This window comes from Zootoca vivipara, chromosome 14 (assembly GCF_963506605.1).
Source record: "Zootoca vivipara chromosome 14, rZooViv1.1, whole genome shotgun sequence".
Taxonomy (NCBI): domain Eukaryota; kingdom Metazoa; phylum Chordata; class Lepidosauria; order Squamata; family Lacertidae; genus Zootoca; species Zootoca vivipara.
In genome coordinates, this window is record NC_083289.1 from 38,213,691 (window position 1) to 38,240,926 (window position 27,236).

The 27,236-nt window shown below is 46.6% G+C and overlaps 3 protein-coding genes across 4 annotated transcripts in view; 2 read left to right on the forward strand and 1 right to left on the reverse strand.

Moving 5' to 3' along the window:
- The first annotated feature begins 1,107 nt into the window (after positions 1–1,107).
- IGFALS (insulin like growth factor binding protein acid labile subunit) lies at positions 1,108–7,881 on the forward strand. The gene is made up of 2 exons (XM_035132148.2): positions 1,108–1,568; positions 2,813–7,881. The coding sequence occupies exons 1-2, from the start codon at positions 1,553–1,555 to the stop codon at positions 4,606–4,608; spliced, it is 1,812 nt and encodes a 603-aa protein (XP_034988039.1). The 5' UTR covers positions 1,108–1,552; the 3' UTR covers positions 4,609–7,881.
- A 1,024-nt stretch (positions 7,882–8,905) lies between these two features.
- Positions 8,906–25,872, reverse strand: NUBP2 (NUBP iron-sulfur cluster assembly factor 2, cytosolic). The gene is made up of 7 exons (XM_035130717.2): positions 25,731–25,872; positions 19,224–19,342; positions 14,920–15,118; positions 13,556–13,710; positions 11,425–11,535; positions 9,927–9,996; positions 8,906–9,051 (listed from the first exon to the last, which is right to left on the reverse strand). Exons 1-7 carry the CDS (start codon positions 25,747–25,749, stop codon positions 8,906–8,908), a joined length of 819 nt encoding a protein of 272 aa, XP_034986608.1. The 5' UTR covers positions 25,750–25,872.
- Positions 25,873–26,130: 258 nt separating this feature from the next.
- SPSB3 (splA/ryanodine receptor domain and SOCS box containing 3) overlaps positions 26,131–27,236 on the forward strand; it is a 16,096-nt gene continuing 14,990 nt past the window's right edge. Inside the window, exon 1 of one of the 2 annotated variants that reach the window (XM_035130715.2) lies at positions 26,131–26,301. In XM_035130715.2, coding sequence (XP_034986606.1) covers positions 26,235–26,301 — 67 coding nt within the window. In that variant the 5' untranslated portion in view covers positions 26,131–26,234. The other variant, XM_035130716.2, reaches the window with a different exon arrangement.

The window sequence follows — 27,236 nt, forward strand, 5'->3', positions numbered from 1 at the left end:
GGCTGGAAGGCATGCAACAGAAACATACAGAGGAAAAACTTCCTCAGAACTATGCAGCAAATCGGAACTCATGCTACCACAGTGAAGATCAAGCCACTCTCTGCCTGGTTGCCAAGCAACATCTCCACATACATCCTTGGTTGGCACGATTTAATATTAACAACATTAACCCTTAAATTGCCCATTGAATGATCCCTACTGTTGGACTTCCATCAAGGACAAGTGGGGTTCTGGCTTGGAATAAAGAAGAAGTTCCCTCCCCCCCCCATGCCGTTTTGAATAGGTGCAAGATTCTACACTCGGGTGTTTCTGTTGTTTGGATTTAACACTCTTCACCCTGGGACTTGCAGCTTCCTAAGGGGGAAGCTAGGCAGCCTTAGCAAAGAGTTCCCACTCACAAGCTAAACTACAATTCCCAACACTCTTTGCAGAGCGCAGGTCCCCCTATCAGCAGACAGCATTCTTGGGTAGCTTCTTGGTCCCAGGTGGAAGTCACACCTGCCCTGGGATGGGCGAAGGGACTCGAGTCAAATGGTTGAATCTGGGAGCTGCCCACCATGTAGCTTTCTGCAATACTCCTCCTCTTGGTGTAGCATGGCTCCAGGATGTTGTAGAGCAGGCATGTCAAACCTGCGGCCCTCCAGATGTTTTTGGACTACAATTCCCATCTTCCCCAACCACTGGTCCTGCTAGCTAGGGATCATGGGAGTTGTAGGCCAAAACATCTGGAGGGCCGCAGGTTTGACATGCCTGTTGTAGAGGAACCGGTTTCAGCCTGAGGACCCTGGAAGGCTGCTCAAAAAGGAGCATGGCTCTCGGGGTGAACAAGTTCCCCCACCTTTGCCGTAAGTTTGCAGCTTGGCGAGGTCTCAGCTGACGTCCTGAATTCTAGGCCAAAGAAGCAATGGATAGCCTCCAGTTTGGGAAACTCTAGCTTCTTCACAGATCTAGCTCCAACCATAAGCAAAACAGACAGGCTCCCTTCGTGAAAGGGCCATAGCCCAGTGCTTTGTTTGCAGAAGGTCCCAGGTTCAATCCCCAGCATCTCCAAGGAAAAACTAGAAGGGGGCAGAATTGGGGGCAGGAGAGAAGAACTCTGTCTTGGAAAGCTACAACCAGTCAGATTAGATAACACAGTGTTCGATGGTCCCATAGTGTGACCCCTCCTTCTACCCTCCCTATAGATTGGGTCATCAGGGTAATTCCTCTGTGCATTGCAAGTGCTGGTCATCAAGGAGAGCCAAAGGCCCATCTAGTGGCCAATCACATGCTTCTGGGAATCCTACAATGAAAGCATGAGGGCAATAGCCCTTTCCTGTTGCAGTGTTGCAGCAAGGGCTAAAATCCAGGCTGTGTCCCCAATGCAAACCTAATGGTATTCCTAAACCGGTGACGGACTGGTTAAAAGCAGTCTGTCCGTAAACTGCTGGACAAGCGTCAAGGCGGTTGCTGCTGTATTGCTACATTAGCAGCAGGCGGGGAAATGCAAAGAGCAGAACTTGCCTGAGGTGGCTGGGCAGACCTTTGCCTCCCCAGACGTTCACCAGCAAGCATGAGGATGAACAAAGGTAAGGGGAGAATGTTGTGGTTTTCCAACGATTCCTTTCTGTGCGTTTATTTAGAGCTGTGCAAGACAGGTCTCCGAATGAGTGCAAGTCAGCCTCCCTGCCTCCTCCTCTCCAACTTGGGAGAGCAGGTGGGCTCTTGTGATGAGCGAGAGAATCAAAACGATCAAGGGGCTGGAGGGACATCTGTAATAATCTGGGACTTTTTAGTCTAGCAGACAAAGTAAGGAACGGCATGAGAAAGGTGTACAAAATGATTTGTGGTGTGTGGAGAAAATGGAGAGAGAAAAGTTTTTTCTGCCCCTCTCGTAATGCTAGAACTCGGGAACGTTCAGCGGAGGTTCAGATAGACAAAGTCCTTCTTTGCACAGCACACAGACTGTGAAATTTGCTCCTACGGGATGCAGGAATGGCCAGCAAATTGGATGGCTTTAAAAGAAGTCTAGACAAATTTATGGAGGAGATGGCTGTCACTGGCTACTGTTGGAGGAAGTATGCCTCTGAGTGCTAGTTGCTGGAAATCAGAAAGAGAGCAAGTGAGAGCGGGAAAGAGAGAGCGTTTGTGCTCAGGTTCTGCTTTTGGACTTCCAATAGGGGTTTCATTGACCCCTAGACTAGGATGGATGCTGGACTAGGTGGGCCTTAGTTCTGATCCGGAGGAGGGCTCGTCTTCTTTTCTTATGACTGGTCATCCTAACACAGAGAGAAATTGCCGCTGATGACCTAAGGATAGAAGAAGCTCTCTCTTCAAGGTGAGAACAGGATGCTGAAGAGAATAGGCCTTTGGTTCTGAATCACCTGTATTCAAATATTGTGATATGCCCACAAGAACGTAAGAAAATCCCTTCTGGATCTGACCCAAGGCCTGTCTAGTCCGGTATCCTGTTCTCACAGTTGCCAGCCAGATTCCTAAGGGAAACCTCCAAGCAAGACCTGAGGGTGGCAGCAGGCTCCCCACTTTAGATTCCCAGCAGCTTCCATGCAGAGGCACCAGGCTGGCCCAAGGCATTTTGGCAACTGAGGCAAACCACAACATGCCACTCCCCACCAGGGAAGCAGGGGTGAGTGAAGATCTACACCTGGGGAAATCAAATCAACCTTACCTGATGGCTGAAATGAGAATCAAAGGATGTTGTGGGAGGGAAAGAAGCCACACCCAGGGCTGTCCAATGATTTTTGGGGGTATTACATCAGCACAGCTTGTTTCCCCCCTGGTTTAAGAGCTTCTGTCACAATCTATCCCACAGGATCAGTGTTGGCGTTGACTCTCATTTGGCTGTTGGCAGCGAGGTCTCAGCCCCTTGAAGCGGGGGCCACCAACGAACAGGCCAGCCCCGAAAAGCAGAAGTGTCCCAGCCTATGTGGCTGCAGTTACGATGAACGCAATGATGAGCTGAGTGTCTACTGCAGCTTGCGAAACCTCACCAGCCTTCCCGAAGACGTGCCCAGGGCCGTGAGGATGTTGTGGCTGGAGGGAAACAATTTCACTTCTTTGCCAGCTCTTGCTTTCAGGAACCTCTCCAGCCTGGAATTTCTCAACCTTCAGGGCAGCCACCTGTCAAGCATCGAACAACACGCCTTCCACGGCTTGGAGGAACTCTACTCCTTGCTCCTCCAGCACAACCGGCTGAAGTCGTTGGCGCCCAACATCTTCCTCCATCTGCAGAACCTGGTTTCCCTACATCTCAACAACAACCAGTTTAGCAAGATTGAGGAAGGTGTGTTTGCTGGGCTCTCCAATCTCTGGTACTTGAACCTCGGATGGAACTCCTTGGTGGTCCTGCCGGACAAAGTGTTTCACGATTTACCCAACCTGCGGGAGCTGATCCTGGCTGGGAACAAGCTCCACTATCTCCAGCACCAGCTTTTCTACAGCCTCAGTGAGTTGAAAGAGCTGGACCTGAGTGGGAATTCCCTGAAGGGCATCAAGGGCAACATCTTCATGAAGCTGCAGAAGCTGCAGAAGCTTTACCTCAGTCAGAACCAAATCAACGCCATCGCCCCACGGGCTTTCATGGGCATGAAGTCTCTGCGATGGTTGGACCTGTCCCACAACCGCCTCACCATGCTTTTTGAAGACACGTTTGCGGGCCTTTCGAGCCTGCATGTGTTGCGCCTCTCCAACAATTCCATTGCCAGTCTGAGGCCAAGGACCTTCAAAGACCTCCAGTACTTGGAGGAGCTGCAGCTGGGGAACAACAAACTCAGAAGCCTGCCGGAAAGGGCCTTCGACAAGCTGAGTCAACTGGAGGTTCTCACGCTCAACAACAACCATATCCAAGAAATCAGGGCTGGGGCTTTCCTTGGTCTTTCCAACATGGCAGTGATGAACCTCTCTGGGAACTGCCTTAAGACCCTCCCAGATTTTACCTTCAGGGGACTCAGCCAGCTGAACAGCCTCCACCTGGAAAACAGTTGCCTCAGCAGGATAAGGCCACAGATGTTCTCCGACCTTTCCAGCCTCCGGAGGCTCTTCTTAAGACACAACGCCATCTCAGAAATGGAGGACCACAGCCTGAGCGATTTGCACGAACTCCTTGATCTGGACCTCAGGCACAACCAGCTGAGCAGCCTCTCCCCAAACCAGTTTGCAGGCCTACGGAACTTAGAATACCTCCTCCTGTCCTCCAACCAGCTGCTAGACATCTCTCCTGAAGCCTTCACCCCACTTCTGCGCCTCTCCTGGCTCGACCTCTCCAGCAACTCTTTGGAGGCCTTGGAAGGTGACATCTTCCGCTCCTTCCCCAGGCTGGGATATCTGAATATCGGGAACAATTCACTCAGAACCTTCTCGGTGGATTGGCTGAGCCCTTCGCTCGTCCAACTGTGGCTGGAAGGAAACAAGTGGCAATGCAACTGCTCCCTGAAAGGACTTAGAAACTTTGCCATGCAGCACCCCAGTGTTGTCTTGCGGTACACACAGTCCATCACAGAAGGAGATGCTCCTGTATATACTTACAACAACATCACTTGCCTTAGCCCCGGGGAGGTAGCAGGACTTGATCTCCGGGACATCCAAGACACCCATTTTGCTGATTGCTAAATACTGGTACTTTTTATTTGGTTTCCCCTGCTCCCCCCCCAAAAAAACACTTTCTGTATAGCTGGTGTCAGCATGCTCTCCTGGACCCCATGATTTGACTTAATGCATCTCTTGCAGGGGTGGCCCACAGCCTGATTTTATATGGCCCTTGGGCCTTTGCAAGCAATCAGTTAAGACTCCTGGCAAGAGAGGACCGTCCTTCCACTGGTGGGAAGAGAAGGGAGGGAGGTGACAGAAAGAAAGAAAAGAGGGTGGCCCCATTTTAACCTTTTCCTTTCTCCACTACCAGCTTTGGTCCCCCTCATAGCAGCCCCTGACAGATTGCCCCAAGGGAAGGCGGCCCTCAACAGAAAAAGGTTGCTCAATGCTCATCCCTGATCTATTGGGAAAGGGGGACGGGACGGTCCCACCTCTGTGCCTTTCAACACCCCCTTTCCCCTTACTTTCTGGACGTGCTATCCCCTGGAAGGGGCAGCCTGTGTGATGGGTGGTAAAATTTTCATAAGGTTTGCATTTCAGCAGGCAGTCCCAGGGGTATGTGTGTTTCCTCCCCCAACACTGTTAGGACATTTATCCTCCTCTGGCACCTTCAAGGACTGCACTCCTGACCCCAAGAGCCTGACGCAATGTACTTGACATGCTCAATTCCAAGTCGAGCAACCAAACGGGCTCGGCAGGCGCAGGAAACGCCACGATGTGGCTTTGTTCCGGAGGTCCGTTCTTAACCCATAACCGTTCTTAACCTGAGGTGCGCTTTCGCTAATGGGGCCTCCCGCCGCCGCCGCACAACTTCTGCTCGCATCCCGGGCAAAGTTCACTACCAGGAGCATCTACTTCTGGGTTAGCCGAAGCGTTCGTAAGGAGGACGGTACGTAATCTGAGGTTCCACTGTATACTCATCAGGCTTGGCACAGGCAGGTGGCACCCTTGGGCAATTGCCAGGGCCCTGAGGTCTTGACAGGATATTTCCTGCCCTGGGTCCCTAATAATGATAGTAATCACTGTGGAGTCTCCAGTGTTCAGATCTTGGAGCCTGCAATGTAGTACTGCTTTGGGGTATCCTGTGGAATTGAAATGGTGCCTCTCAGACCCGCACAGGGTGCCACCTGGTGCTGATCCAAGCATGATTGCAGCCTGCTGCTGTTTTCGCTGGCAGGTAAGCATGTCAGAGGGAGGCTCCGATACATATAGAAATGTAGGAAGCTGCCTTAACCTGAACCCAGACCATTAGTCCATCTAGCTCAGTATTGTCCACACTGACTGGCAACAGCTCTCCAGAGAGTTCTAGGCCAGGGGCCTGGAGATGCCAGGGGCTGGACCCGAGACCTTCTGCATGCATAGCAGATGCTCTGTGACTGTGCTAGGATGGATATGGTGTCAAAATCCGCATGGGAGCTTTTCGGCAGCTTTTCCCATGGATGCCAGACACTTATAAACCGCAACAGGTTAATAAACTTTCAGAACTAAGACAAAGCCTTTTGGTTTTTCTGAAGATGTTTCGTCTAAATAGGAACCATGAGATCTGAGCTATGGCTGTAATATAGGTAAGTAGATAAAACGAGCTGCTTCAAAACTTCTTGTGCTTGAAGAAAATAAATCAATGAGTAACACCATCAACATAAATACTGTATTGTAAAAATGCAGAGACCAATCGCAATTCATTTCTCCATCTCACCCAGGCAGAATCTCTGGAGAGAAAGCGAAAGGCACATGAAGGATTGTCACATTATGTTCAGACATCTCATTCAATTGGTGTGAATTCTGTTTATGCACACACAATCTGTGTTATGCTCCACCTCTGCTCTTGGAGGCAGTATGACTCTGAAGGCCAGTTCTTGGGAATTGCAAGTGGGAAGAGTGCACTCAGGTCCTGCTTACAGAATTGTAGAGTTGGAAGGGACCCTGGGGGTCATCTAGTCCACCCCTCGCAATCTTTTGCCCAACATGGTGCTCAAACCCACAACCCTGAGTGCTTGTGGGCTTCCCAGTGGGGGAGCTGGTTGGCCCCTGTAAGAACAGGATGTTGGACTAGATGGGCCTTTGGCCTGATCCAGCAGAGCTCTTATGTTCTTAATGGAGCTTGCAGATAACTTCCTTCTGGATTTGCACCCAGAGAGGCATAGATTCCCCTCCCTTAGATCAGCCACGTTTTTGCAACAGCCTTTAAACAAGAAAATTGTGACCTCAAGCAGATGCTGACCATGGGACCCTCCTCTCCAGGCAGACATGCTATCACCTAAATTGCACTGGCCAGATGCAATAAAACGTTTAGTGCTTGGGAACCAGTCACAGCCAATCAAAATTCAGAAGATTTTTTTTTATCTCATTGACCTACAGTTCTAATCTGTTAGATTATGCCATTCTAGATAGTCTAAGAAGTGCTGGTTGTGGAATTCTCCTTTGGGGAATTGTGGTTATCAAAATTGTGCAATTATATTTTATTTTTTCTGGTTGAGACTGCTGATTGATCTTATTGATTCAGAGACTGGAAATATCTCACGCCTAATAGTGAACTTGGATGATGAATGTTGACAGAAATAAAGCTAAAACAGGCCTCACTGATCCATGAGTATCTGCCTACTTGTAGGAGCCCCAAGATTTGCAAAAGTACAGGGGGGAAATGCTTAAAATATATACAACCCCAACAAAAAAGAAGAAGAAGCTCAATCACCATGGAATATTGAATATCAGTTGTAAAATAAAGCCAGGAGAGGAAAATAACAATATCTCATTGACCTGCAGTTCTAATCTGTTATCGATTATGTCATTCGAAATAGTCCAAGAAGTGCTGGTTGTGGAATTCTGCCCTGGGGAATTGTAGTTATCAAAACTGTGCAATTAGATTTTATTTTTTCTGGTTGAGACTGCTGATTGATCTAAAATAAAGTCAGGAGAGGAAAATAACAATAAAGTGGGGAGAGGAAGACTGGACTGCCCTAGCAGGTGGTTGGAATTTGGAAGCCGGATGTACTAAAGGGAACAAGTGTAGAGATCCCCAAAGTCGGACCTATACAGATGCAACATGTGGGAGGTGAGAATGGCGCAGAGCAGGTGGAGGGCCCTTGGAGCTTCTTCATTAGTCCAGCAACCTCATCTGCTCACCCATCTACTAAAGCTTGGGTATAAAAATCCCTCCTATTGGAGCATGGCATGTGTGCAAGTACACATGTGGCATAAAGGATTGTGCGGTGGCCACCCCCTCGCTACCAGCTCTGGCCAAGCTCACTTGAGCCACACTCCCTGCTGGTGATCGGTCCCTGGCTGTTTAGCAACAAGGTAACACAGAACTTCAGGCAGCTGCTGGAATTATGGCACAAAAGTATGGGGGCCCCTTATTTTATACATTATTCTAAATAATATAGGTTGACTGCTTGGTCAGAAAAAATCTCTAAACGATGCATCTCTAAGCAGCAACAGCAGATTCCATAACTCCAATCACTTGACAATCCCTAATTTTAGGCAAATGGCAGGACTTACAAATCCAAATTGAGGAGCTTGTGGGACACACATACACACAAAAGCTACGGCTGCTGGGGCCTCAGTGCCACCTGTCCCCCCCCATTAATGCAAGCACCGATATAGACAAGGGTTCTTCAACTTTGGGTCCCCCATATGCTGCCAGACACCAGGGATGATGGGAGTTGTAGTCCACCACATTTGGGCCGATGGGGCAAGACAACTCAGCCCTAAAAGTAATGGGCATGCAATTTTTTAAAAAAGCACATAGAAGTCTTGACTGCAGCAAATATGATTTATTGGATGTGGGTTGCTCAAGATGACCGACTTGCAATTGAATTCTGCAGAGCAGTCAAGAAACTGCTGGCGGAGGCTTTCACGAGGACTGCTGCATCACCCAGCACATGTTGAACTGAGTTCACAAGGCTTCAGCGCAGGAAGGTGGAAGGCAGGGAGCACCAGAGTGCCAGCGTCCTGCTGGTACTTCTCTGCTTTTTGTGTGTGTGTGTAAACTTCTCATTTGTCCTGCCCGAGGAAGGGAGCAGAAACACCATCTGGTCGAGATCTTGGCCTTGGAAAAACTGAACAAAGGGCTAAAAACAAACAAACCCACCAATAGGTGGATCGTTCCAAGGCAGACACTGCAGTCACTCATACAGAAGGCAAATGCTGTGTTCTGCCCAAATCTAGCCCCCCTGAGTCCGTCGCTTTCCGAAAAGGCTCCCCCTGCCTTGTTGAGCCTTCTCAAAAGCCGCCCCATTTCCTGGCCAGCTTCTCTCGCTTCTCTTGGTGCGACGAGGAAGATGCTGGGTGCCTGTCGATTCCAGCCTGTGCTTCCGTTTCAGGAGCTGCAAGCGGACGCCCCAGCCAAGATCTGCCGGGCGATGTCGGCGAGCGCAGGGAACGCCAGGCTCTTGGGAAATTCCTGGAGGAAGTCTCTGCCTTGTTCCAAGCTCTGGCTGAGCTGGGGGTCCAGAGGCACGCATCCTGTTGCAAGAAGGCAGGAGAGATTTAAGAGGGAAGAGGGAGAGAAGGTGAAAAGAGGAAAGACGGGAAGGCTCTCCTGCCTCCCATCCTACCTGACAACAGCTGTATACTGACCAGCAATGAAGCTCTAAAGTACAGGGATGGGGAGCTTGTGGGCCCTTCAAAGGCTGTGGGGTTACATCTCCCGTGATCCCTGACCAAGCTCCATGCTGGCTTGGGCTGATGGCAGTCCAACAACTGGGTCACAGGTTCCCTGTCCCAGCTGCTCTTGGGGTTGTATCCAGCTAAGAGATCATTTTTTTTCCTCGAGGGTGAAAGTTGAGACTAAAACTGTGAAAGATTCTGCTGTTACAGTGGGAGAGGAAGCCCCTTGGCAGAGGATGTGAGTCATCTGGCGCAGGGCTCAGCGGCCGTTTCTGACACTTTGAATCACTCTGAGTTCGTACTGAATTGAAATTAATTGTTTGATTAATTTGTTTTGGGGTGGGGTGGGTTCTTTTTGCCTTATGGAGCTGTTGAGATGATTATAATCACTGTAATGTTTGCTAATTTTAATGTTACTGCCATCATTGTGACCTGCTTTGAGCTCAATGTGGTTGCAGGAGAAGCGGAATTTGAGTATTCAATCATCAACTCAGTTTTCTCAGAGTGGTTCCTCTAGCTGGCTCCTACAGCTGACTCCATCTATCACAGCTCTGTCCTCCTTTGCTTTGGATCTGTCCTGTGATGCCCCCTGTCAAGGTCCAGACTGACACAGCCTTATGGCCGGGGTCTTTCTTAACCGTATTTGAAGTGTTTTGTGGATATCAAAGTCACAAGAAAACAATCATTACAACTTTTAATGCTCTCCTAGAGGGTACTCCGGATAAACTCACCTAGGAATGGGACCTCGGCATGCTTGGCCAGCTCCTGTCCACCTCCTTTGGAAAAGACATTGGTGCATTCCTAGAACAGAAGAGGAAGCTTAATTCTAGAGGAAAAGTAGGGAGGAAATTCTGGAGGAAAGGTAAATAAATTAATTCATATAAATACGTATTTATATACCACTACATCGTAAAAACAGCAAAGCAGTTTACAATAATATCTATTTAAAATAAAAATGTGAAAATTTAAAACCAGAGACAATCAATTAACTATTATGGAAATATTTTTTTCTTAATTTGCCTGGCAGCATAGGAAAGGCATTTAAACAGAAGGCAAACAGAAACAGAAGGCACCTACTGACTCACAGTGGTTTCCAAACTTTTTTCAAAGAGGGCCAGATTTGATGAAGTGAAGGGCCACAAGGGCTGACCAAAGTTGTTAGCCTTTTCTAGGGTTGAAGTTGTTGAGGGTTGTTTTTTAAAGAATTTTACCCCAGGAAATAAACTGCCACAGGGGTCAGATTAAACTGACCAGCAGGCTGGATTAGGCCAGTCCCTGAGGTACCCTGGACCTAAGTTGCTCAGGGCTTCGTGAATTGAACCTGGCTTGGCAGCCAGTGCTGATGTTTTAGCAATGTTGTCTGTCAGCTGTCCCCATGAGAGTTCTGGCCACTACATTCAGCACCACGCTGCAACTTCTCAACCAAGCCTAAGGGCAGCCCCACATGAGTGCATTGCGGTAATCCAGTCTCAAGGTTACTGATGCATGGACTACAGCTGTCGAGCTATCAGGTATATGTGAATGCCCTCAACTCACTTCTTATTGGGGCAGCCTAACCCAAGACGTTTCCCACCTTCTGGTCAAGAGGAAGGGAAAGAGGAGGGGAGAATGTTTTCTGCTGTGGTGCCAAGCAGTTTGCCCTAATGCTCCCTTCCTCTTAATGCTGTGCTCCTGATGAAGATCCCCACACTCAAAGCTTCTCTTGATACCAGGAACGTCTAAAGCAGACATCCCCAAACTTTGGCCCTCCAGATATTTTGGACTACAAATCCCATCATCTCTGACCACTGGTCCTATTAGCTAGGGATCATGGGAGTTGTAGGCCAAAACCATCTGGAGGGCCGCAGTTTGGGGATGCCTGGTCTAAAGGATGCTATCTGAGCAACAGAAGCTTCCCACTTGGGCAAAAATGCATCAGCAGGAGGAATTTCCTTTAGGATCACAGTGTCGGGAGTCCTAACTGGTTTTCCACCCTGCACCTGGTATTTACTTTCCAAAAAGAAAAAGACTCATGAAATGTCAGCTCTCTCTCTCACAAATATCATGCCATAAGGCATTAGCAATTATTTCCCCTGGAAAAGCAGAAATGCTTGTAGAAGCTCCACCAGAGGACACAACCCTAAACTTGCACCTGCAACCAGGTTTTTAAAAAAATCACTCCAATGGCCACCAATCTCAGCTCTTAATAAATTTGCGCATGCTGAGCTTAACTCAGCCTTTAGCTCTTACCAAACAGTGCGGGCAGACGAAGCCGCTCATGTTCTCCACGATCCCAAGGACCCGTAAACCTGTCTTCTTGCAGAAGGTCAGCTCTCGCCTCACGTCCCCCACAGAAACAGCCTGAAGAAAGGAGATAATCTTGAGTAACACGGTGGTAATAGGGCGGCAGCAGGGAGCAAAGCTGAGCAATAGGCAAACAGGTCTGGCAAAGTGAGCAACCTCCTCAGTGGCCGCAAATGTGTTATTTTCAAAGCAAATCTCAAAACTGTAGAGAATTTCCATACGATACTGGAAGCTGCCTCATACCAAGTCGCTTAAGCTGCATTGGTTCTTTGATCCAAAGCTGTCAGATGCACCAGCGAGCATTTAGCAGCAATTTCCTTGGAAGCTGAAAGTTGAGTTGGATGCATGGTTGGTTTGGACATAGGAACCTGCCTCATGCCCACACAGACCACAGGTCCGTCTCGCTCAGTATTGTCCACTCTGACTGGCAGCAACTCTCCAGGGTTTCAGGAAAGTGTCTTTCCTGGTTCTCCCTGCAGATGCCAGGGAATAGACCTGGGACCTTCTGCACGCAGAGCAAATCCTGTACTACTGTGCTACAATGGATGTGGCTGTCAAACCCTATGTTTTTAAAAAAACTAATAGCTGTGTTGTCATGATGGACAGGTAGTCATAGCTGCCAAGTCTCCCGTATTCCCCGGGAAACCCCCGTTTTTCCAGCTGCCCCCAGCCGAAAAAACAGATTTTTTAGTTTCCCCCCGGTTTATTCTGGCGCGGCGGCCATTTTGGAACTGGGAGGAGCATGCTCAGAAGCGACTTTTGATGCTGCTGTGCCCAGTTCCAAAATGGCTGCAGCGTGACTTCTGGTGCGGCGGCCATTTTGGAACTGGGCACAGCAGCATCAAAAGTCACTTCTGAGCATGCTCCGCCCAGTTCCAAAATGTCGGCAGCGCTACTTCCAGAGAGAAACTTGGCAGGTATACAGGTAGTTGATAACTAATCTATGCAATAGATGCTGGGAACTGTATTATACAAGCCAACTGTAGCGCAGGGGAGAAACTTTACCCCAAAAACGTGTCTTGTGGTTATAAGAGCACCCCCTGGTGTCCATACACGGCTACAGAAATTGCTTTTGAGAAATAACGCCTAGACTAGAGCACATTGATTCTGCCTCCCCTATATAAAATGATTACAGTAAAGCCAATATTTTCAGGATTCTCAAATAAAATTTCCAGTATCCTGCAGTGCCAGGATGCTAGTTTGTGTTCATCTGAAAGTCATGGTGATTCAATGTGCCCAGCAGAATGCTGAAGGGCAACTTCGGAGAGAATAGCCCAGAACCTCAAAAAAGCAATAACTCTGATGCTATAATCAGTATCACCCCAAGCGACTTATGTTGGAAACTACCTAGAAGTATGTAACATGAGAAAATAGATAGCTAAGATAGGGAACCAAAGCTGAAATAACGTATTTTATGAGAACTAAGAACAATGGTTAAAAAGGGGATAAATTTAGGGGGAATTTAGTGAATTCTAGAGACACAAATATCCAGTTTGCAATGAATGCTATGACAAACCATGGTTTAGTGCAAACAGCCAGTGTGGTTCCCAGAGTGAAGATCATAGGCACAGAGCAGCCATTCCTGCCTCATCTCCTGGTCCTGCTGCCGCCCTGCTATATGGGGTCAAGTCATTGCTCAGCTTTTGGCTCCAAGGAGCAGGGCAGCAGCAGGAGCGAGCGAGGAATTCGCTCCAGGAACTCGCCCGTTGGTTTATTTGCACTAAGACATGGTTTGGCTCATATTACATACAGCGTCAGAACCAAGTCCACATTTATACTTTATGATGAATTCACACAAATTATAGTGTGAATTCTAGAGCTTTCAAAAAGCTACACATATATTTTATAAAATTTATTTAGATGCCCCTTAAGTTTCGATTATAGACACTTCCAGTTTAAAGATTTGTAGGTGTGTACTTAACTGTGTGTGCATGTGTGTGTGTAGCTATTATTATAGTTGCTTTGTTCCTATTATTTGTCACTTTTGTACAGGTGCATTAATATTTTCTTTTTAATTAAAAATTGCAGGAAAATCCAAGAAATTAAAAGACGAGAAAAAGAGAGAAGTCATCTGTACCTGCGGTGTTGTAACAAGAATTGCCCCAAGAGGCTTATAAGGCCGAAGGGATTCTACGGTGGAGATATGCTCATCGGATGTGCCAGGGGGTGTATCCACAATCAAGAAGTCAAGTTCTCCCCAGGCGACATCGGAGACAAACTGTTTGATCAAAGCTATAAAGAAGTATAGAATGGGAAAATATATTGGACTGCATCCAACTAAGTTCTACTGAGAGTAGCCCCACTGAAATGAATGAACCCGAGTTAGTCATGTCCATTCATTTCAATGGTTCTGCTCCAAGTAGGACTAGCGTTGGAGGACCCACACAGACACAATTCACACAATAACCCCGAGGTGACAGGAGCAGGCCCCCCCCCCACACCTCTGTCCTGGATGAAGACAGGAAATGGGCGGAGGTAATGGGGGTGTGGCCAAAGACCAGTCTGTCTTAGGTCACAGGAAAACAGCGTAACCCGCCATGTCGTCTGCTCACTTCTTCCGGTGAATCCACCAGCTGTACATGACCTTGCTATCTGCAAACCCCGTCCATACAAACTTGCCCAAATCTAAAGATCTTCCAAAGATGCGCTTGTTTATGCCCCACCGATATCAGAGGCTTGTTTGCACAGGACAGGAGACTCAAGAGAAGGCCTCTTAATGGAGGTGTTGAAACTCTGGAACTCCCTTGCAACGGAGAACTAACAGGGCAATCCCTTTTAAAAAACTGACCTGCAATTTAATCAAGTTTCCTTTGTTGATACTTGTTTTAAATTGGCAGCTGTGTGGCTGTTGTTGTTTCTAATTGACTGTTTTCCCCTGCTCTTATTTTGTTTGTCGCCGTTTCTTGATTATGGTTGCCAGCTGCCCCTGGGGTGCCATGCAGAAAGGCGAGGACTAAATAGCATGTATTTTCTGAGCACATGGCCCCATGCAGGGATTTTGAAAAGGATTCAGAAGGACGATGGTGACATTCCTTTAGGTTCACCCAAGTCACTTGCCGCCCATGTAGACCCTGTGCTAGTCCTCTGTCCTCCCGCAGGAGCTGGGAACTGCCGGCTGGATACACGGAACAAGAGGCCATGAAGGAGAAACAACACGGCAGAACTGTATCTCCCAGGGCATGTTCAGAGTGCGAAGAGCTAACTTGGAGCACTGTTCCCTGGAGGAGATTCTTACTCATTGTAGCCGACACACTTGGAAACAGGGGCATGTGCTACCCATTTGCAAATAGGTCACTTGCTTTGCTGCCCAGGGGGGGTGGGGGAGACAATAAACCACCAGGCAACTGAGTTCAAAAGGTGGTTGTCCCCAAGACCGACTGGCTTAGGCCAAATATCACTAACAGGGGCACGCGGGTAAGTAAACATTTGTATCTTCCATACCATTTTTCTTTGGTCCTCTCCATATTATGGCATCGTCTGGCTTTTCCAGAAGGAAGCCAATGGACATGACGGCAATGCTTTTGTCTTGGTCGACAAAGACCGGCACCCAGCCACCGTCGCACTGGTGAACATCTCGGTCCTGCACATTGAGCATGCGCGGGATGCTGGGGCCACAGAGGTCTACGTCCAGGATCCCAACCTGCATTTGGAAGACAAATGGGGAGGCCCAGTTCAGTAAAAAAAAAAAGCAACTTGCAAGCCCAGCATATAAAACCTTTCTCTGGACATGGCATAGCAGGCCGAGGAAAAGTAGGTGAAAACTGCAGGAAGGGATAAAGTTGAATTCTATCCGTACCATTCTGCAATGGTAAGCAACCAAGTCCTTCAGTATAGCAGCGCTGATGACCAGGAAGGGGGTGATTTGCCTCCACATCAGGGTGCTGGCCTGGGATGAAAACTGCTGTGCCTCCCTCATGACTCTTACCTATACTTTAACCCCCCTACCCTTGCTCCCTGCGAAAATTGGTGTGGTCTTGGAGGACTAAAATGTTTGCTTTTTGGGTAGGGAGGGGAGGCTGGATTAGGTCCCCAGGCTGGTGTGTGTGTGTGTGTGTGTGTGTGTGTGTGTGTGTGTGTTACCTACTCTGGCATTCAAGATGTGCAGATCAGCTCAGATCAGTACAGCCATATGTAAAAGGTAAAGGTAAAGGTGCCCCTGACCATCAGGTCCAGTCGTGTCTGACTCGGGTTGCGGCGCTCATCTCGCTCTATAGGCCGAGGGAGCCGGCGTTTGTCCGCAGACAGCTTCCAGGTCATGTGGCCAGCATGCCTACAAAACCAGGAAATGGCGCTTGCTGGAAGCAGCTCATTAGTCAGCTGATCACCAGAAACCCCTCCTACCTCCCATTCCCGTTGAGCCTCCTCCATTTCTGATGGGTCAACAGCCTTCTAGGCATCCATGACAAAGCGGTCCATGAATGGGCAGCGCACTAAGGGCTGGGGAAGGGGAACATCTGGTTCTAGTGTCATGAGGGAGAAAAATGTTTCCCTATTCACTTTTCTATGTGATGCATGATTTCATACACATCATAGTCATAGAATTGTGGAGTTGGAAGGGACCCTGTGGATCATCTAGCCCAGGCATCCCCAAACTGCGGCCCTCCAGATGTTTTGGCCTACAACTCCCATGATCCCTAGATAACAGGACCAGTGGTCAGGGAAGATGGGAATTATAGTCCAAAACATCTGGAGGGCCAAAGTTTGGGGATGCCTGATCTAGCCCAATCCCCTGCAATGCAGCTGTCCCATATGGGGATCAAACCTGCAACTATTATGTCACATCGCCAAACGTTGCAACCTTTTTCTCAAGGGTTCGGCTCCATCTCTTCTGAGCTCTTTCTCAAATGAGACCATGGGGAGGGGATTTGAACCTGGGATTACCCATGGACTGAACCTCTGATGTTTCACTGGGTTACAGTCCCACATGGAGGCCTTACCTGTCCTCACCATGGACTCTCTCCTTAGCCTCCTATCTCCCCGGATAGTCCTGGGGAAATTCATTTCCAAGCAGGCCATGCCACGGTCAAGCCACATGGGCCTCTGGGGAGGGAGCAAGTCAGACAGGGAGGGGAGGGAAGAAAGAGCACTACCAATCAGCAACGTGATGGAGGCAAAAATTTTCCATCATGGAATTTTATCCCACTGCTAGATTTTTCCACTTCCATATCTAAAAAACACAGTTTCGTAAACATTCATTAGTAACATAATGAATGGATACAAACCTGTAAGGTTTTGTAGGCAGTTTCAGGGATATAATTAACTTTTTCCCCTCCAGGTGACTCTCCCTATGGAGCACCCAGGCACATACAGTAAATTTAAATGCTTACCTCCTTTGGGTGTGTGTGTAAAAATTAATGTTAAACAGTGTTGCTGTCTTACCGTGCTAACAGCACTGCGTAGGTGTTTGGTATCGGAGCTGGTGTTCAAATCATTTTAAGTGTGGATTTCAGCAACAATTTACCCAGTGAAATTGCCCAGTGGTGGTGTTTTAAAAATATATATTTGTATTAAAGATTTCTTAGTTTACAAAAATACGTGCATTGTCTCTTTTTTTCAAGTTGCGTTTTCTACAGATCAGTTTCATTTGTTGTGAGGCAGTAGTGATACATAAAGTGTTAGGTTAGGAAGAAAAGAAAAGAGGGGAAAAGGGGGAGATGGGGGGAATGGTGAGTGGGGTTGGGTGGTAATGCTTCTATTCTTCTACTTAGTGTATATGTGGGGTTTTGTGTCAGCGTCACTTGTGTGGGTTCTCTTACTGTTTGCTTGTTGTATTTCCTTGGTAGTGAGAGAGGTTGGGGGTGGCCTAGGGTGTGACTGCTTGTCTTTGGTTGGCTGTAGTGAGATATGATTTTGTGTGTGAGTGGGGTGTGTGTGTGCGTGGGTTTTGTTTGGATCAGGTTAACCAGATTGATTCATATGCTGTCGGTGGATTCTTGTTGTTGTGCCTAGTGTTTATTTGAGGACCCATGAAAACCAGTGCGCGGTGACCCAAAGTCTGCAATGAATGAGAACACAGCCCTGTCCACTCATTTCCTGTCGCACATGGAAGGACGTGCTCGCTGGGGCCTCTGACTTCAACCAGTTCCCAACGGCCCACCCAGGGAGCTGACAGGAGTACAGCAGACTCCCCCTGAAGCTCCCCCCCCATTGCCTAAACACCTGGAAGAATGAAGAGGTGGGCCATTGGGAACTCAATAGAAGGGGAGGGTCAAAGAGCACAGTCTGGCCCATACCCCTCACGTAATGGGGACCCCATGAAGGGGAGAACCTGAAACTCTAAACCAGGCATCCCCAAACTTCGGCCCTCCAGATGTTTTGGACTACAATTCCCATCTTCCCTGACCACTGGTCCTGTTAGCTAGGGATCATGGGAGTTGTAGGCCAAAACACCTGGAGGGCCGAAGTTTGGGGATGCCTGCTCTAAACCCAATCCCACACAGTTAATCCCCTTTGTCCCTCTTCCTCCAACCAAAGTTTCCATTTACCAACTCTAATTCTCTTCTGTCTTCCAACTCCCTGACCCCATACTCCATGGGCTCTCCCACTTCCCTTCAAACATGCAACATAAGGAGTGGATAAAATACTAGTAACACTGAGTCATTTCAATGGTGTAATTAACTCCCTGCACCCCAGAAAATACAGCTAATTTAATTTCTTGGCCTGGGGGGTGGGAACAAGCTCCAATTAACGTTACAGTTTTGAGGGCCTTAGTTTTTTGCTTCTTGAGATGTAAACAATGTACACAGGCATATACTGCCGAGTGGTCATGTTCTTAGATATTTCTAGTTATTCTGGGGGGGAAACCTAAAACCCAAACCTAAAACCAATTTGCGTGTAAAGCTCCAGCTTTGCTAGACTACAACTTTTAGACCACATTAACCGCACTGTTATAGATTCCTCCTGTCCCCAAATATTGTTTCAAATACTTCTGAGTATTGAAAAAACAACAACAAGAGATGAGTACGTAATATTAAATTAAGGCATACTTGCCTAGATTTGTTTGCCTGATTTGTTTGCCTGATTCCAGCTGCAAAAGCTGAGGCTGGCAGCAACAGCAACAGACATGTTCTATGCTTATGATAATATTTTATTCTCTTTTTGATTACGCTGTTTTAAATGTGCATTCTATATTTGACTTCCTTTAGTAATGTTTTCTTTTGAAACGTTTAAGAAAACTTTGTCATTGTTCACTTTGCTGCTTTAAATGTGCATCCTTGTACAGCGGGACCTTGACTCACAAATTTAATCCATTCCGAATGCACATTCGTAGGTCGGAAACTTCGTAAGTAGAGTTTCCCATAGGAATGCATTGGAAACAAAAAAATTCGTAAGTCAAGGAAATCGCATCTAAAAACTCGTAAGTCGAGGAAACCGCATCTAGCCGCGAACGGGTTTTCCGTTCAGATGTCGGGAAAATCGGAAGCGTGCGGCCACTTTTTCCGCTCATAACTTGAAAACGTCGGATGTCGAATAGCTCGTAAGTCAAAGTCCCACTGTAGTTGACCTCCTTTGTAAAGTTTTATTTTGAAATCTTTAAGATAATATTTTAGTTTCCTCTTAACTATGTTGCTTTGAATGCATACTTGACTTTCTTCATTGATGTTTGATTCTGGATTGTTTTATTTGATGTTTTAATGTAGGGTGTAAACCACTTTAAGGCCCCCCCCCAAAAAAAACTATAAAGCGAATAGAAACGAAATGAATAACAATCCAGTGCTCTAACCACTATACCACATGGTACATACCTTTTTCCCAGTGTGATGCAGAGCCAAAGCCAGCTCTGTTGAGATGGTGCTCTTCCCTACGCCCCCCTTCCCCGATAGCACCACGACAATGTGCTGGACCCCAGCCAGGTTACCTCCATCTGTAAGGGACAAGAGTACCAGGGTGAGAAAACGGTTATCATTCCGTCTGATTTCCAATGTTCTGGTTGCAAGTGAGGTTGGTTATGTGCACAAAATGGCATCTGTCAGGCACAAAAGGATGGTACAGTATTTGGCAGGTAAGGGATGAGGGTGCGGGGGAACCGAAGTTTGCAAAAGTACTATGTATGTATATTTGGAAACCCTAAAGTGGGAGAAATATGCAATACAGCCGATTGAGGACAGAGTGAGCTCTGTGGTCATGTATTTACTATCTGTTAAATTTGTTAGTTGCTTAGCCTTTCCCAAGACAGCCCAAAGCGACTTACAGCCAAGCAAACAACCCACACCTTGATACATTAAAACCAACATGGTTTCTCTATAAAATGCTTGGAAATGAACACTGCAGGTTGCTTTAAAAATAAAAAATGTGGATATTTAAGAACAACAAAAGTAGGTTAAAAAAAAGAACAAGACAATAAACAATCTTAAACCTATTCTGATTTCAATGGACATTACTTCAAAGTAAGATTTCAATGTATGAAACTGCATAAAAAAGTAAAGGGACCCCTGACTGTTAAGTCCAGTCGCGGATGACTCTGGGGTTGCGGCGCTCATCTCGCTTTACTGGCCAAGGGAGCTGGCATTTGTCCGCAGACAGCTTCCGGGTCATGTGGCAAGCATGACTAAGCTGCTTCTGGCGAACCAGAGCAGCGCACGGAAACGCCATTTACCTTCCCGCCGGAGCAGTACCTATTTATCTACTTGCACTTGACGTGCTTTCGAACTGCTAGGTTGGCAGGAGCTGGGACCGAGCAACGAGCCAACAGGAGCTCACCCTGTCGTGGGGATTCAAACTGCCGACCTGATCGGCAACCCAAGGCTCAGTGGTTTATACCACAGCGTCAACTGCATACATTGCCACAAAAGCCACCTTTTTAGTTTCTCCCTCAATTAAGTATTTAACGTATACCGTAGGTTCCCACAATATTTGAAGCCAAAATCTGTTATGAATTACAAATTCATCAAAGCACCCAACACATTCCCCCCTCTCATTTGTATTAGCAATTCTCTCAATTCAGACCTCCACTTGCACTAGCTAGTTGTGGCATTTTGGCTTATGACAGTTGGCAGCCAAATTCCATAGCGATTAGAATTCCAGGACACCTCAGTCACTGGCTCCTGTAGTAACAAAGCCATCCAGGATGTCTCCCATTGTAAAATGTAAACACAGCCATTAAGTGATCATAGACTCGGGAGGCAAAAAGGTGAATAAGGATGGACAACTTGAGTCACCCAGGAATTTCCTGCACCCTCTCACACAGCTAGACTGAAGGAACATCTTAATAAGGCTTAAGTTCCCCAACCGTATCAGAAGCAGAAGACACTTATCTCCTCAGCAGAGAATTTCGGACATTTAAAAGGATATTCAAAGATGGATACTGAGGAAGAGAATTCTTGGCAGCCTGTGGGGGATCAAAATCAATCGAAGCAACAAGATTCCTTGGAGATGGAGCCAACCATGACCTTGGCAGATGTCATTAGGAAGTCCACAAAAGGTAACACTGGGGTGATCTTTTCCCCTTTCCTACTGCTAAAATGGCTATTAATATTAAAATATTAATATTTATTGAGAAAGGCATGAGGTCATGTTGAATATTAGAAGCTTGCTTGTCAGTTGTCATTCACAGAGAGAGTGTTCTGGATGGCATTTAGCTTTCTTATTGGTGAAAAGACAAGAAAGAGGGAACGTGGCTGTGGTAGTAATTGAGTAGCAAAGATCAGTTTGCCCAAGCTACAAAATTAAGATTGCATCCCTCTATCTAATTTTTATCCCATTTTTCCTTTAAGGAGCGATGGTGGGAAACATGATCCCTATATCTTTAAACAAACACACACACAAAAATATTACACAACTTATATTGTTATTTGTATATAATACAGTGTTCGTTATAAATCTATCATCATGGTTTAAAATGAGCACACACAGTATTTTTATTTCTTTAAATGATGTTTTAACAGTGTACAGTGCCTTGATATCTTATGATATGATGGTATAGAAATACTTTTTAAAATAAAATAAATAGGGTTGTAGCCAATGCTAGCCCTACTCAGAGTAGACCACTGAAATGAATGGCCATGACCATTCATTCACTTTTGTTGGGTCTACTTTGAGTAGGACTTAGTTGGATACAACCCACAATCTAAGGCTTATTCTTATGGTTACTTATATTAGTAATATAAGGATGTCAATAAATATTTGTACAATGCACCAGTAAATAAATAATGTGCAGGTAATTAAAGGGACAAGATAATTATGAGTGGGTAATTAAAAGGACAATATACCGGTAATTATAGGTCCATTCTTGAACTACTCACGTACTAATGTCACCTTCCTTTCTTTTGTCAAATAATGTATTGATTAACTCTATAAATTTGAAATTCTTAATCCCTCAGTTACAAAACTCCAGCTATTAATCACCTCTCTGGCCTGTGCTTCCACCTCAAACATAGCTGTCTTGTCACATCTATTATCTATAATAGACTTCTCCCCTCACAACAGCTTTGTGAAGTAGGTTAGGCTGAAAGACATTGACTGGTCAAGATTTATCGAGTAACGTTTATAGCTGAACATGAATCTCCCAAGTCAGAGACTTAACACTCCAATCAATTAGGAGAATATATCTGTAAAATTGAGTCGTTCCACACAAAAATAAGTCATTTTTACACTTTAATTCTCTTAACTTTATGTAATGATGATAAGAGTGATATATAATATATACAGAATTTCAATAATCCTTCAGTCTTGGAACTTAGGCAAGTATTATCCCCTTATTGCGGATGCAAAGACAATGAGAGAGTAGCTTGCCTAAGACAACCTAGAGAGTTAGTTACAGGTAGGTAGCCGTGTTGGTCTGAGTCGACGCAAAATAAAAAAAATTCCTTCAGTAGCACCTTAAAGACCAACTAAGTTTATATTTTGGTATGAGCTTTCGTGTGCATGCACACTTCTTCAAAGAAGTACCAAAAATATAAACTTACCAAAATATAAACTCATACCAAAATATAAACTTAGTTGGTCTTTAAGGTGCTACTGAAGGAATTTTTTTATTTTACAACCTAGAGAGTTCATGGCAGATAAGGATGGAAACAGGAACTTCCTCATTCATCCCTGAGGCTCTTAGACTGCAAGTCCTACGTACACTTTCGTGGAAGCGAGCATCAATGAACACCATAAAACATCTGAATAAATATGCATAGAATTGTACTGTTGGTCACTGTTACACTTAACCATATGATTTAAAAAATACGGTATTATCAAATGGCTAGTGTGTTAATACCCCCCCCTTTTCGAAAGGAATAAACAGTTGCTACCTGTTTTATAAAAGGTAAAGGGGCCCCTGACCATCAGGTCCAGTCGTGTCCGACTGTGGGGTTCTGGCGCTCATCTCGCTCCATAGGCCGAGGGAGCCGGCGTTTGTCCGCAGACAGCTTCCGGGTCATGTGGCCAGCATGACAAAGCTGCTTCTAGTGAACCACAACAGCGCACGGAAATGCCATTTACCTTCCCGCCGGAGCGGTCCCTATTTATCTACTTGCACTTTGATGTGCTTTCGAACTGCTAGGTGGGCAGGAGCTGGGACCGAACAACGGGAGCTCACCCCGTTGCAGGGATAATTTTATATAGTAAATGTAAAAAGTCTACTGGGAAAGCTTGATTATTTAAATTTTATTTCTATATGCTTTATTTCATTATGACTAATAGTTATAAAAACCAAAAGTGGAAACTGAAATAATGATAGTTTTCATAGTATGTTATTTGTTGGGTTTTAATTAAGTTGGGTTTTATTGATTTATCCCCCCCCCCAATCTCTCAACTTATTTGTTATCTAATGTCCATTTCTCATATCATATACCACAATGTCCTAAACTGAACTGACTTGGAATACTGTGCCCTGCATTTAACAGAATAATAGAATAAAACAATGACAGGCAGGATCAACTAATTCAGGCATCCCCAAACTTCGGCCTTCCAGATGTTTTGGACTACAATTCCCATCTTCCCCAACCACTGGTCCTGTTAGCTAGGGATCATGGGAGTTGTAGGCCAAAACATCTGGAGGGCCGCAGTTTGGGGATGCCTGAACTAATTCCTCTTTGGTCCCCATCCTCCTCCCTACTGAGTTCTACAATAGCAACATGGAGATCAAGGCTGAAGAAGCTGACTAGCAGTGCTGTCCACCTGGGCTGGTTACATGTAAGAAGGCAGGGGTACTGTGGGCTGTTTGACAGCAGACAGAGTTTGGCAGGGCAGATCCCTATTTGTCCCTCCACAGTGCACAATGCAAGGCCTAAGCTTCTGAAAAACACTGCACACCAAATGCAAGTCCTTCTGCCAACATTCAAATCTTGCATTCATAGGTGCTAACTTGAACAAAATATTGGGGGGGGGTTCTGCTCGCCCCCTCCCCCACCCTGCACTTCTCCCCCCACCCCCCCACACTTCTGCAGAGCACACCTTCCTCTGCTGTATACAACTGGACACTGGCCTCTCCTTCCCCCGTCCTGATACAAGAACCTTTTGTAAATAATTTTTATTGGATACTTTAAATGTTTTAAGACATGACATTTCAATAGCATGCACTTACTGAATTAAGGACTTACAGTTTCAAGCATTGAACATTGTTCAGATTAATTTTAGCGCATGTGAAGTATATGTCAGGTTGGGGAAACTTTGGCCCCCCCATCATCCCTAACCATCAGTCATTTTGGTGAGGGCTGGTGGGAGTTGGGAGTGCACCAACCTCTGGAGGCCTTAGGTTCCTAACCACTGGTATATGTGCTTTGGGACAGTCACCAAAAAGCAAATTAGTCCAATCTAGTATCCATGGGGTCACGAAGAGTCGGACACAACTAAACGACTAAACAACAACAACAGTATTAGTGTTCAGTTTTCAATGCCAAGTGTATTGGTATTAATTATGCAGTAAAATTTGGCGTGGAAAACATGGCAGTAAGAAATTAACTATATCACATAACTTTGCTGGATATATGTGCATTGTTCTTAGTAAACACATACAGATGCAGTCAAATAATGAGACACGGGGGAGCTCTTAAAATCCAAGTGATCTGACCTGCCACATGGTAGTACTCAATGTCAATCTCGTCATGGCAATTACCAGCTGAGAACAAGGCAAGTTAACAACCTAGTGCTCAGTTATAAAGGCACCTTCAGAAATAAATAGGTGAAACACAGGCCAACTTGAATATTGTGCCTGAACAAGCAAAATGATAAAGGAGATTGTGAGTGCAGTGTTGATGGAAAGATGGTTGAAGCAACTGTGCTAGCAGGGCTGCAAAAACTCTGGGGAAAGGAGAGATGGGGAAGCAGAGAGCCTCTCCAGATGTTGCTGAACTACAACTCCCATCATCCATGGTCATTGGCTATGCTTGCTGGGGCTGATGTGAGTTGGAAGTTCAGCAACGTCTGGAGGGCCAACTGTTTCTCACACACCAAATCAACAGGAAATTGAATATGAACCTTAACTCTTCATTTTATATGTGGCTCTGAAACGAGGAAAATGCACAGTGGCAACTTTGATCAGTGGTAGAGTAAGCTGTCCTGCCAGGCTTCCTTCCGCCCGCCTTGGGAAAATAGGTAATAAAGCCTCTTGTTGTACACAGTCTACCTGAGAAGCTCAGCATGTGAAGAGGTTTGAGCTGGAACTTTCACCACTTTGTAACTAAGCTAAGTTGTATTGCCTGTGCAACTTTTCTGACTGATGTATAGAAATGCACATGAACCTGATCTTTGAAGAGTTTTTAAAAAACTGACCAAACATGTAGTCTTCTTCTGATGCTGGGGTAAGAGGGAAACTTTAGCAAGAAACTTTTAAAGGGGACATTTTAGAACTCACTTGGAGGGACATAACAATAACAATAATTTATTTATATCCTGCCCATCTGGCTGGGTTTCGCCACATATTTTAAAGATCTAACAACCTGTATTTCCCTGCTTTACTTTGCTGTATATTTAGTGGCTTTAAACCTCTGCTGGGGTTTTCTCATTGAAGAGCACTTGCTCCAAACTTGGATCTTAGCACATCCCCCACCCCTCTCTATTTTGCACCAGCACAACTGTCATTAGCCTCAACTAAGGAAGAAAGCTGTAACTCTGCAACGTCTGGAGGGCAGGTTTAACATCATTGCTCTTATTTCTTTGGGAAAAGTTCCTGTGGTTTAACAGCAGATAGTCATCTGACAAGCGCAGTTTATCCCATTGTTGTTGAACATCTGCTTCTCCACAGATGTCAAAAAGTACAAGAAGCCTAGTTAACATCCAATCACCTTCCCCAACGACTATGCCTTAAAAGCCCATCAATCACTCACCCTCTGTGGCTTCCTCCATGTTGCTTCAGCAATTCCTCACCACTTCCGACTTCGTCAGGTGATTGACATGTACCTTGACGAATGAACAGACAACTGGGAGTTGCTTTGCCCGTCCTCTCTCGAGTGACATCAATCTTGACCAATGAAGCGGCAGCTGGGGGACCACGTTGCCCGCCTTTGTTCCGTCCAAGACTGAGTGACGTAAACTTTAACCAATAGAAGGTCACCAGGGACTCTTCGGCTGCCTCACGTCCTATGAGGCAGCACTCCTCTTCCTTCTCTGCCAATTATATCTCGGAGACCGCCTTCTCTCTCTTTTTTTTAATTGATTCAGAAAATCTCCACCGCCTTGTTCAAGAGGGAGGAACTGGGTTTGCCCCCCTTAAGCCTATGAGAGAGATGGAAAAGGGTCCCTGGCGTCATCACGCCGGACTTACTGCGCGTGCGACTTGAGCGCTATGCCGGGCGCTGAGCAAGGGAAGCGTCCAATCAGAAGACAGGAAGATGATGCCGTTCCCCCGCCCTCTCCCTTTCGTTGGGGGCGGGAGGAGCAAGAGGAGGAGTGACGCAGGTAGGAAACGGACGTGGAGGGAGGGGAGGGAGCCGAGCCGAGCCGCCAATGGGCGCGGCCGAGGTGGGCGCGCGCAGCGTGGATTGTTTATATCTCGCCTGTGGGAAGGAGGCCGGGGTGCGGCGCCTGCTGATGTGGAGCGGAGGGAGGCGCGCTCGCTCGCTTGCTTCTGAGGGGCCGGGAGAGGAGGAGGAGGGGAGCGGCTCTGTGGCTGGACGGCTGAGGTAGGCCATGGCGGGTGTTCGCGGCTGAGGAGAACGGGGCGTATGTGTATGTATGGGGGGGGGTGCGAGGTAAGCCCAGCCTGCGGCCTACAGCTCGGTTGAGAAAGAACTTCTGAGGCCACTAGCGGACCGTTGGCCAGTTGCTGGCGGGACCCCTCCCAGTGGCTGCTGGGAGTTCTCGCAAAGGACGCTGGGTAAAGTTGGACACTGGTCTCATTGACCCGACCCGCCCCCAACTTACTAGGCATTTATTGGGTGCTTGGCCGAGAGGCAGTGAGTCAGTACAAGAATTATAGAATTGTACAGTTGGAGGGGGGGAGACCTTAAAGTTCATCTAGTCCAGTGGTCAGCAAACCACATCACAACTCTTTAAAAGTGTAATTCTGTACGGTTGAGATGGAGAACCTTTAGCCCCGCAGATCATGTTGGACTCCAAACTCCCATCAGCCCCAGCTAGTACTGTATAGTCAAAGATCATGGGAGCTGGAGTCCAGCAATATCTGGAGGGCCACAGATCCCCCAGCCCTGCAGTAAGTAGGAGGATCCTTTTTGCCACACACCCATACACTATGTCGGCCTCTAGAGGTGCCTGCAAGGTACTCCTTTTCTATTTGGTTGGTCCTTTCTGGCTACTCTGTTTGTAGTGTGTTTTTCTTGGGTTGTTTATCTCTTATAAGTAATTCACTTTATTATGTGTACCATGTTCTACCC